The 12,597-nt window shown below is 47.9% G+C and overlaps 1 protein-coding gene across 1 annotated transcript in view; it reads left to right on the forward strand.

The window, feature by feature from the left end:
• The window catches only part of LOC119385472 (cytochrome P450 2C31), a 67,203-nt gene that overhangs the window by 34,721 nt on the left and 19,885 nt on the right, over positions 1–12,597 (forward strand). Inside the window, exon 5 of the mRNA XM_037652899.2 lies at positions 8,691–8,946. Coding sequence (XP_037508827.2) covers positions 8,691–8,946 — 256 coding nt within the window. The remainder of the gene's footprint in view (positions 1–8,690; positions 8,947–12,597) is intronic.

Consider the following 12,597-nt stretch of genomic DNA (forward strand, 5'->3'; position numbering starts at 1 on the left):
ACCGATCAACGAAGAGGCAGAGATTGACACGCAACATGTATTTCTTCAAGCATCATCCAGGAACTTACACTTTGTGATTGATTTAAGCAAGCACAACAATCTGCAGAAGCTCCTGCGCGTCACCGCCTGGGTCTTCCGCTTTGTGGATCGATGCCGTGGTATTCAAACATTGCTCAGCGAAACAATTTCGACACTGGAGCTATGCAAGGCTGAAAGGTTTTGGGTACAACGAGTTCAACTCGAAGTATTCGCGAAGGACGTCGAACAGCTTCAACTTGGAGACACTCTCTCAAAACACTCGAAGCTGCTCGATATTCACCCTTTCTTGGACCAAAGCGGACAGCTTCGGCTTGGCGGACGACTTGAAAGAATCGACGCTACGTAAGACGAAAAGCATCCGGTCATACTACCAGAGAGACATCCCTTCACGGCTTTGGTAGTGACAGAGGCTCACTACAGAGCTTTGCATGGTGGTGTGGCAAGCACTATGATGCAAATACGACAGCGTTATTGGATTATCCGCGCTCGACAAGAAGTTAAACGAATCATTAATGCTTGCTTTCTCTGCCGAAGGTACAACATGAAACCTGGAATCGTACAATATGTGCCGATGCCTGAGGACCGGCTTCTCTCGTCACGACCGTTTGATGTAGTGGGATTGGACTTTGCAGGTCCACTATATATAAAGCAACAGGAGCTACATGGTGATGCATCGAAAGCTTACATCCTGCTGTTCACCTGTGCGACGACGAGAGTAGTACACCTTGAACTGACGAGTGCAATCTCGACAAGCGCTTTCTTACTAGCGTTCCGCCGGTTTCTGGCTCGCAGAGGGGTACCAGCAACACTGTACTCCGACAACGCTCTTGCCTTTAGGAGAGCATCACGGGACCTCAGGAACATCTGCAACGTCATGAAGAGCTCTCCGTTCGCGTCTTTCCTACTGACCCATCTCATCGAATGGAAGTTCATCGTTCCGGGTGCACCTTGATGGGGTGGTTGGTGGGAGAGGGCTTGTCCTAACAGTGAAGTCATCGTTGCGCAAGGTGATGAGAAAGAGCAAACTCACCAGCGAACAAACCGAGACGATGCTACTGGAGGTTGAAGCAGTTGTTAACTCAAGACCATTGACCTACACGTATACGGACGCCAAAGAGCCTTCTCCGATATGTCCGGCGCATTTTGTTGTTGGACGTTCCTTGCTAGCTTCTCCAGAGCGGCCCAACAATGACTACGATGCTATAAGTTCTCAGACTACTCGAAGTGACATCAGCAAGAAGTTGAGACACAGACAGGAGCTTATAGATCACATGTGGATGCGATGGAAAAAAAGAGTATTTGCTAGAACTGCGGGCACTTCACCTATACCCTGCACATCCCAGCAGCTGTCTACGAGTAGATGATGTGGTAATCAACGAAGAGCCTGGCATTTCTCGAGGTGTTTGGCCCCTAGGGCGAGTCACAGACGTTTACCCGGGTCAAGATGGCATAACCCGAGCTTGCCGGGTGAAAGCCCAAGACGGAAAATTTTTAAGAAAGCCAGTACAGAAATTGTACAAGCTCGAATTCAGCGACACTACTGGGGGGGGGGAGTATGTTGAAAAAGAAAAGGAATAAACGCGTGCAGGCGAGCACTGCAGTAGAAGAAGAAGAAGTTGGAACGATGAACGGCTGTCTGTGTGGTTCCTTTGCTGATCGATAGTTTCTTTACACTCCCCCCCCCCGTCTTACCCGATAGGATGATGGACATCCCCCGCCCCTTCCAGTGTAGACACCTGGACCTGCCCCTGAGCCTATATTGGCCGCGAGATCGAGCGGAGTCGCCGCCTGGCGGCTACTGGCCGAAGCGCGCCTAGTGTGGATTGCTCCCTGCGTCGTCTGCTAGCCACGTCGTGTTTGCATGTGCGCATACGTCATGGAGGTTCTCAAAGGGCGGTTTGTTCTGTTATGTTAGCGCGAGTTTAACTGCTCGTACGTATAACATGGTGTACAGAAGCAAATGGGCTTGCTCGGCTGCATGCGCATTGTAATAAGATCAGTGAGTGCGACTTTCGAGAGGGCTGTGTATTGGTGTCGTACCCTTCGTTCGCCACAATCATTTCAGTGTTGGTGCCGCTTTCTGGTTCAAGTACACCCTAACGTGCGCTTGGTATGGTCCCAAACATGAGGAACGGTAAATAGTGTGTGAATGCAGCGTTTTAGCGACTCGGTGGTAAACGAAAACGAGGCTCGTGCACATACGCGTTGTTGTTAGGTGTACAACTACGGCACTCGAGTTCATGATGAGCTTTAGTTGTGCTTAAGATGTCCTTTTACTGTACGGTAGTGGTCCCGCTACAGCCAAGTATTTCTATCCAGTGAAGTCTGAGACTTCGGTACTCAAACTGTCCCAGAAAAAAAGAAAAGAAAAAACAGACAATGGAATGACACGGCAGTGATAAAATAGAGTTGCCGCGCGCAATTTTAACTTGGGGCGAAATTTATGCAGAACCACCCGTGTGCTTAGATTTATAGGTATGCTTTGAAGGAACCAGATGTTCAGCATTAATCCCGATGTCGTGCCTTACATTTATGTCGTATAATTTCACACAAAACCTCATCCTTTCTTTTACATTATCTTGAGCGTTTGCATGGAGTTATACATTGATGGAAGGCAGCGGACACTATTAGTTTGAAAAAAGAGGTATATTTGTTCCATTAAATAGCCGGACCTTTGTTGCATCACTGTCGTGTGCGTAATCAATCGATTAAAGCTCTGTGCTAAATTCTTACCTGCGTATATATGCGTATTCGCGTGAACAGTGCTATTGAACTCATTGGACAAGGATATGGGCTGGTATACAAATAAACAAGGAGTAAACACATTAGTTCAGTATTCAAATCTGCAGTGCGTAGTACACAAAACACAAGCTAAACACGTACAGAAAAAACAACAAAAAACGTCATATAGTGCATAAGCGCACTGTCGTCCAGGGCGAGCATCCCTTCCATCGGCAGATTGCGCTTCTCTCACTAGTAATAGGAACGTTGGATGATCTTCGTGCATCGATTCAACAATGAAGAACGTATATATTACCAGTAAGCTGCAGTCAACGCATTTTATTCGCCGACAATTCGCTCAAACCGCTCGCAACGAAGCGCCGCTGTGTGTATTTGTATAACCGCCTCCGACCGCCTCTCCACACTAAAGCGGCGACGGTGCTGCCACATATAGGTCGATCTCGCGGCCAATATTAGGTGGAACACAAGCTAAACATGTGCAAATTAAACAACAAGAAAATGTCATCCATTGCGAAAACACTGACTGTTGCCGAAGGCGGGCAACCCACTCGTTGGCAGAATGCTCTGCTCTCATCAGTAATAGTAACGTTCGGCGCGCGTCGTGCATTATTTCGGAAATGAAGAGCGCACATATTACCAGAAAGGTGCAGTCAACGCATTATGTTTGCCGGAAATCGGGTAAAATCACTCGCAACGAAGCGCTCCTGTGTGCGTTTGTATACGCGCCGACAACCGCCCATCCACACTAACGCGACGATGGTGCTGCCACCTGTAGCCCGATCTCGCGGCGAATAGGCCACTTCTCTTACTGCAGTGGCTGCGTTTTCTGAAGGAGTGAGCTGCTAGCCTATACTCGTATAAAATTCCTATTTGTTGCTATCGGATTCATTAATTCGCTCTCGCGCTGAAACGTGTGACGGTTTTCGATGTTGCGCGTTCGTGGAGAGCAAATGGTTCGGTTGGGCAACGTGATAGCAAAGGCGTCGTACTGCTCTGGGCAACGCGCGAGGATTTGACAACAAGCTGCAGCAGCAGAATAAGCGCAATTTCACAGTGCGTTAAACCTGCATTTGTTTCGCCTCTACACGTGACACTCTGGCAAGGCAACTAATTGTGATTGCTGCACCTCAGGCTCAAAAAATAGATTTTTTCACGCAAAAAAAGCTTTTCATGTTGCCGTATTAGTCAAGCATTCTTGTGTCATTTTCAGTTGAAAATTATACTTTCGGTAGCTATGCCTTGCATGAAAGGTCGAATTTCAGTTTAACGATGTTTTTATATTACGAAGTAAATTGCCGCTTTTACCTACTTCGCTATAGTGAGGTTTAACTGTTCTGTGTACTATTCAAATGGGATTAAGTCATCTTTATTTTTTAACGTGCGTACTAGAGAGTGACATCACCGAGCGAAATGGTGTCTACCGATCTTGACATTAAACAAAGTTCTGTTTCACTCAGCGAATATTCAGGCAATTTAGAAATGTCAACTCGACAGACGCCCTGGTTCTACGGGTGACAAGGCCCAGTCAGGCAGCCATTGTTCTGTCTTTAGCCTTGCCATCCAAGACTCGTGACTATAAACGTATCTACGGTATGGTCACCTGTGAGCCAACACTCGAAAACAGAACCGGCGTTTCTAAAATCCAAAACCTGTAGTTAATGTCAACAAAGGGCGATAGACGCTTATCGTTTGTTAACTATGGTGCGAGTGATGCGCAGGCAGTCTAGTGAATGTATCTCATTTTACTAAATGCCGTCTATGCTCTCTAGCGTACTCTTGAAATATCATAACTTCACCTTGTGCTCGTTCACAGTGTTGATCGACGCTGATTCCAAGTGCATCCGGGTATTATGGACCGCTCCTGTACTTCATACGAAACCAAGTTGCATCTTTGTTATTTAATAAGTGGCGTAAGACATACTGGTGCAAAAAAGAAAAGTGGCACTCCTGAGTCACTCAGATAGTCCGACAGTGGAACAGGCGAAAATCGTACAGAGGCCATCGCAGCTAAAAACTGAAGAAGTTCGTGATTGAATTACGCGGTAATATGTTGAACCTCACCAAATTCAATTTATCTGAGAAGTGCTGGTAGGACGCAAGCGGAAAGATACAGCGCGAGGCCCGCGCGCTCGTCGCGGCGGCTGCTGCGGCGTACACACGTTTCCCATGAGCGCTTGCGCGCCCGTTGGTGGCGCACCTGTGCTTGTAAAACGTCTGTTTGAAAGAGGTAAAGTTATGGCGTAGTTGGCACTTAGCAACTGCGCATCCAGTGGACGTTCTAGGATAGTTTGAAACGTCCAGTCTTACGCGAACAAACGATCCTTTCCTTACGGCATGGTTGAAGGCGATGCGCACGGGGCCCTTTTGCGCTATTGCGTTCTACTCCTTGAAGGCGAAGTTCAAGCGTCGATCAAGTTTTTTTTCTCCGTAAAAGTTACTTGCCTTGTCTACAATATAAGGTACACTTGCGGAACCAAATTTCGATATACGTATTTGTAAAAAGATGGACGGCGCACACGCGTGAAGGAACATCATCGACCATCATTAGCGTCTTGGTGTTGTTGATCGACGAAAGAAATGGTTTACATATATAAACGTGTGCGCTACACTGCTGACCCACAGGTTGCGAGATCGAATCCCGGGCGCCGCGGCCGCATTTTCGATGGAAGCACTCTTTCGCTGTAGCTAATCCTTAGGTTCATGCTGCGCAGTGAAAGAATTGATGGAAACTTGTTTTGTTCTGCAAGTGAGCTCACGATCCGCTGGTGCAAGAGAGCTATTTGCCGCTTTCCTCGACAAGACGCTGCCGCAACGCGCCTTCAAGGCCCGTCACTTCTTTGTTACGGGAAGGTACAGGATCAGATAGTTTTACTCAAGTGGCGCCCTTATACCAACCCTTCATTGCATTGCATGAACACCGCCGCAGCGGCCTGCGGTTACGGTGCTCGACTGCTGACCCGAAGGTTGCAGTATCGCATCGCGGCTGCGGCGGCCGCATTTAGACGAAGGCGAAATGCTAGAGGCCATTGTGCTTGCGTTTAGGTGCACGTTAAAGAACCCCAGGCGGTCGAAATTTTCGGAGGGCTCTAGTACGGCGTCTCTCATAATCATATCGTGGTTTTGGGACGTTATACCCCAACAATTATTATTGTTATTAATAATATGATTATTATTATTATATAAAGGTGCTGGGAGTCTCCGTTGATAGCGTAAAATGAGAACGATATATAATAATAATCAGTGCTACGGACGCTGCTGCGTGCGTCCGCGGAAAATATTTAGCGCCGCCACACGAGACAATCGACGCCAAGGCCCCAACAGGCGTCTTATACCAACACATCCTCTTATACCTGGCGGCAACGTTCTGTTGCAGCACTGCCAAAGCCCCGGGGGCAGAATTTCTGCATGTGTTACTGCGCTGAGTAGCCCGTTTGTAGGCGGTTTTTGTCTCCAAGCGTATACAACATGTGCGTTTTCGTACGAAACGTTCACGGCTTATGATGTTATCTGGCAAATAGCCTTGTGAAACATCGGTTACTATAGCTTTATTCGAACGATACCACAGTTCTTCTTGTACTCATGGATTTTGCACGGAAGGAACAAACACCTGGAATCGTTGCTCAAAATTCTGCTAATCACATTACTTCATCCGGCAATATAACGCTGATCCGCCAGCTTTCAAGTACGCGTGCGAAACCTGCACCATACAGCAATGTTCACTTTTTTTAGGGGCGAAGCTCCTTAGGGTGTGGGTCGTTCCCTCCTCTCTAGTAGTAGCATGTAGCCACCTGGCCCGATTGGCAACGGGCGAGGTGGATCGGCAACGGGCGAGCGCCGATCGGGCGAGCTCCCGCCTCGCGACGCCAACGCTCCGCGCTCGCAGCGTTGCAGATGCGTGCTCTAGTCTCCCCCCCTCCTCTCTCTCGCATCGCGAGGCCGACGCAGGCAGCGTCTGCTAGCGCGTTGCTTGATTGAAAAAACCGACTGCTCGCGCTGCGCAACCGTTCACTGGCCACCCCGTTTATATAGGCACCGGAGTTTGACCTCCAAGGTAGTGCCTGTGTGAGATTTCTCCTGTGCGTGATTAAACAATACAAATTCACAGCGTACATGTAAAATTCAAGCGAGCTGGAAGTCGACATGACTCTCACCGACCTTTTAGTATAAACGCGCCCGATCTCACGTCGTTGATGATGTACTGGGCAGAATTCACGGAAGATTCACATATGGCGCGTGTCATTGGTGGAAGACAATCGTTCGATTTAGAGCGGCGACGTACGCTAGGGGGACCGTTGTAATAAAATCCGGTCGCTGTTGGCGCGCTTTCACTTTCGCTCGGAGTATTCACGGTTTAGCGATGATTTCCTCTGGAGCTTCGCCCCACTCATCATCATTCACCCCGTGGATGTGCTGTGGATTTTTTTTCATTGGAAAGTAAGAGAACGTTTTGTTAATTCGGTACTGCAAAGGAACGCAAGAAGCAGTTTTAATGAAGCGTTTGGTTTTATATAAAAACAGGCTGGTCAAGCAGGAACTGCTTAATTAGAAATCTTATATGTAAGAGAACGAACAGTTTCCTTAATTTTGGTGCAAACAAGGCTGGCATTTTCGTTTCCCGACTCTTGAAATGCCTAAACTTTCTGGAGACGCTCACGTTACTTTGTCAGGGGACATACGGCGCCGAATGGCAGGAGACATCTTGGACACGAGCAGTCGCGAGCGGTAGTCTCACATTTGTAATTCCGAGTGACGGTAGCGCTCTCTATTTCAGTGGTGGCGAAAAACGCTGTTTTGCACACCGAAAATCACCCTATCGACATGAACACGTCTGTTGCCCAGGCGATTTTTTGCACTGGAAATTTTATGATTGTGAGGGGCTTTCACGCTGTCACCATAAAACGCGCCCAAAAAGCCTCCGGTGGTAAAGGTTGACGGTTTGGTATTACTAGTATGCGATCTTCAACGTGATTGCATTGACAATAGTTTGCAACCTAATTAACGACCATGTATGCAATGCAATTGATGAAATGGGTCATTTCCTTTACGTACTGTTTCAAATCGCACTTTTGCTTTCAAGCACTTGATCTTGCTGAAGACTGCCAGGTCGCCGGCGTCACGGTGGCCGTCGCGATGGGAGGTCTAATTGCCTTGGGGAGATCAATTGCGCCCAACTTCTTTCCTCATGAATGTACGCAGTCAACAAAATATTTCATAACGCATGGCTGTCTTCGTTTCTTTTTTGCTCGATGAATACAGTCCACCTCAGCAACACGAAGGCATGCTGTCTTAGACGCTTCTATGTGCACCTGCTGCAACCGAGCGCAGGGGCGAATCCAGGGGCCTTCTTTGGAAGGGGGAGAGGATTATCACGCAGCTCGCAGTGACTCAAGAGAAGGGTGCGAGAAGGCGAATGCACATGCCTTCGCATTAAGGCCTGCATTTTTCAAGATAGTGCACCTGCGTCTCGCATCGCTTTAAACGCTCGAGAACCAGTGTTCTTTAAAAAGGACTCTAGTGAAACGTACTTGCATGTGCAGTAAATGTTCGAAAATGAAAAAAATAACACGCTGAAGAGTTGTAGGCTAGTATCATCCCCAACAAAGCTGCTTTGCGGGTAGCCATTTCTTCCTTACATGTATTACGCAAGAGCCAGCCACATTTTTTATGCGGAGCGTGCTACCGCTTCGATGTCACGTAAGTAATGCTGAATGATTCTCGCACTCATAGTAAATAGAGCCTCTGGTGCGCGACATGGGTATATGGTTACTTCAAGGTTATCGAAGCGTCTGCATGAGGCCAAAGAACGTTCACATGTTCACTGTATCGCGAGGAAAAATGAGCGGCTCTATGCCACGCAAAAGTTTCTACTCTACCTAAGCGAAAAAGCGCTGGTTTCGTCTTCATTTCAGTGTCCTCATTAACAGGCAACGTTGTCGCTTTTTTGCTGGCTGGCACTGTCGCGGCGGCATCGTTAATGAGAGAGCTGCTGCTGGTCGCCGCCAACCCGGACACATTGCAGGCTCGCATACAACGGGAAGTCGCCGATTCAGTAGGCGGCGAGCGTAAGCCGTCCTGGCAAGACAGGATCTCGACTCCCTACACGATGGCCTTTATCTGGGAGGCACACCGGAGATACACCATGATGCCACTCGGAGTACCCAGGCGGTGAGGTGGTATTTTATTGTAAGATGGGCGTGAAAGGTGCCTGCTCTTGAGTTGAATAATTTGAGAGTAAGAAGAAAGAGCAGGGCGTACAGGCAGTGTGTTCAAGCCAAAACAGGACAAAATGACGGGAATTGTAGCCTAACGGCAGGTTGAAAAGACTAGTCGATAGCACTTCTATCTATAGGTGGTTCAATAAGGCAAAAACATTCGCCAGAGTGTGTGCGTACGAGAAGACCAAATTGGCACAGGCTACAAAACAAGTCCAAGTGCATTGCAGAAATAGAGCATACAGGACGAGAAGTCACTAACCAGAAACTGCAAATGCTCATCATGTAAACCTTCTCTTGGTTATATAGGCTGGTAAGTGGGTCAGTCTTGTAGTCACTTGCCCAAGGCGTTGGATGATTTCCATGCGCCTCGGCAGATGGCGCCACGTGTTGTGATCAACGCAAGGAGAGGAGAAATCATGTGCCAAAGCGTGAAGGCAGCGGATGGGGAGAGCTAAAGAATGAGTTAGACCGCCGCGTCTGCGTTGCACGGTTTGTCCCGAGCAAATGCATTGGGCGGCGCCGGAGTCAACGCTCCTCTTTTATCTTACACCGTGCTTGAGGCAGCACATTACGCAACGATCGAGGTTTCTACGTGAATAGAGCACTCTCGCACTCGCAAATAATTGTCGTAAGATTGCCATTAGCCGATGCACGCATGGATCACTGCAACCGTTCTAACCACACAGAAAGAATCAGGCCATCCCGGCATGTTACGTACTCCAGCAACTTAACGTCGTCTCTGAATGTCAAGTGAAAAGCGTACTTACGTACGCAGTGTAGGAAATACTTGGCGCTTTTTTAAGTAAGGATAGCCGCGCTAAATGCCCCAGGACATTGCCTGCAGGGTTCTCCGATTTTCTTCTAAGAATAGGTGGACAATCAGTTCAAAATTCTTTGACCTCGTGAACTATTTTTGGAACAAAAATTTCTTCTCTTTTTTCGAGTGATTTGAATGTTTCCGGAGTAGGCGAAACATAAGCATTTAGCTGCCTTCTTAGATGTTAAAATCTTTTAGCGAAAATGACTTGCCTGCGTATGGAGGCCTGAACCGATAATTTTAGCTCGTCGACTTGGGGATGACACGTGAATTGGTGATGGCCACCAGGAAAAGCACAATTTAGCGAAACTTAGTAAATGTGAGCTGGGGATCGCCATCTCACCAAGAGAAAGATTACTTGGAAAGGTGCTGCAGCGCCCATTTAAATCTCATTTATTTCTAGAAAAATAATATGGCGCGTTCCTATTAGCCCCTATTCACGTAACCAACTTCAGCTCTCAATATGACTTGTGGTGAAGCAATACGACAACTCTGCGCCAATATTGAATAGGTATTGTGGAGACGTTTTGAAGTTTACGAACAAAACAACGTGAAAAGGTTGGGTAGTAGCCAGTAAGCGTTGCCACAAAAGCATTGAGGTTGATGACTGAGTAGTTTCAATATGAAAGGCGCGCAAAGATGGCAAAATCTGCAAAATGCCTTTTGTTTAGCCACATGCAGCTTGGTTCTGTGGTCTAAGTAAAATTCATGCTTCCCTCATTTGAAAGAGTGTACAAAGCAGACTTATTCCTGAAATTTATCTCGAGCGATTGTTGTTTTCAGTGATAAAAATACAGTTTAGCTGCATGGGCGAAGCAGTGAATGCTGTAGCGACAAGTTGGAACGTTTTACGAAGTGAGGGTGTAGCTAACCCTTTTGGATCATATCTGGCGTAGCTATAGAAAACGCTGGTGTAAGGGAATATGCCTCTCCAAGATTTGAAGTGCTTCCTGTGCTATTTCCCGTCTCAAAGCCAAGTAATTGGTGATAGCAAAGCGGTATACGGTCCGTCTATTGGTGTCTGTCGAGATAGCACGCGCCAGCGCTCGCGACACGCCCTTTTGATCAAAGTTCGCATTTTACCGCGACAGCGTTAAAGAACCGCTTGCACAGAAATTCCAGTGCTGGTGGCGGTGGCGGCAGCGGCGTCCTTGCTTGTTAGCAAACCGCGTTGTCTGTGAGCGAAAGTTCGAGGTAGATGGATATAAAGCTATGAGCCGGAGGGCTCCCGCACTTTGGCTTTTCGCAGTCTCTCGCGGTGAGAGAACGTAGAAGGGTATACGAGCCGTCTGCTGACGCCTGCCGAGATAGCGCACGCGCCAGCCATCCCGACGGCGCCCTTAAGTCCAAGTTCACAGTTGCTGTTCGGTCCGATTACACTCTCGCGTTCTATTCTTGAAAGCGAAGCTCAAGCAACACTGATTGTTGGCGGGCCAGTTGAGAAATACTGAGCGTGAAAAACAGGCGCACCGAGACAGGTCAAAGGAAAAAAAAGAAGCAGAAAGTTCAAGCGTCCTCCAAGTTTTTTTCTTTTAATTGCGAATACATTTCTTAGTCGGGCTATGTAAGGCATCCGGCAGTTGTCTGCGCGCCGGCAGGGTTATTTCTCCGCTCTCGCTCCCTCTCCCATAGCAACAGCTGCGGGCGCGCGCGCTTATCCTCGCCCCTAGAAACCGGAGCATGTGGTGCGAGAGAGTGTAGAGAGGGTAGGTGCAGTGCTTCGCCGCTCCCTTCTTCTCTCGCCGTTCGCTCTCTCTCCTCCCTGCGCCCCACTCTCTCGTCCGCCCGCGCCTCACTCTCGACCGTTCGCTGGCTGGGCGCCTCTCAAGAACATCCGGAAATGTGTGCTCGAGACGCCGCTGTGAAACGCGAACGGTGACCAAGAGGCTGAGATTATGGCCGTCAGGTACAATGACAACACAAACAGTTGCTGATGAATGTGTAAATAAATGGTTACGGTACAAATCCTCGTCTCGTCATTAATTTACGCCATTAAAATTACTACGCCGTGTACTCTCGGTGCAAGAAATGCATTCGCATTTCCTCACGATTCCCTTCGGGGAGGTGGGGGCACATTTTTACTTGGACCGTGTCACAAATCCATGAAATGTCGCACTAATGAGGACTTGACACATTTTTTTGTGTTTGCGTGGATTTCACTTCAATCCTGCTTAGTCATGGGCTTCAACACTTTTTTGACAGGCTTAGTGTAAACTATCCAGCCTTGTGATGTAGTGGTAATGGGTTCGTACACGGAAGGGGTGATTTTTTGTCCATGTTAACTTCTTTAAATTTTGGTTACAATAAACATAACGCAATTAAGAAACCTCAAATGATCTTCCCTATGTTCCTTTGGCTTAACTCTGGTGTAGGCTATATTAGTTGTGTATAATACACAAACACGAGCCGCTCGGACAATTCCCTACTTTCGTAATTTAATAGCAAGGGCTTCGTCCCGGCAGACTTGAAGCCTTGTGTAGCATTCGAGGGTTTATTCTTCAGCCACCATGTCGTGCAGAGATCACGTGCCCCGTGACGCCCTCTGGCAAAAAAAGGGTGTTCCGCACTCGGTGCCTCGGCTAAAGGTGGCGCTCAGTAACAATCTCAGCTATTAACCACACATAAATCGCCTACAAAAAAGTGGACGTGGGAGCACCCTCCGTTGCACCTCAAATGGTCGAGCATCGGACCCGTAATTCAAAGGTTGTGGGTTCCGATCTACCGACGGAAAGGGTCACTTTTCGTCCACTTTTTTTTTCATTGAATTTAAGTGAGAATCATTAC

The sequence above is a fragment of the Rhipicephalus sanguineus genome, chromosome 3 (assembly GCF_013339695.2).
Source record: "Rhipicephalus sanguineus isolate Rsan-2018 chromosome 3, BIME_Rsan_1.4, whole genome shotgun sequence".
NCBI lineage: Eukaryota > Metazoa > Arthropoda > Arachnida > Ixodida > Ixodidae > Rhipicephalus > Rhipicephalus sanguineus.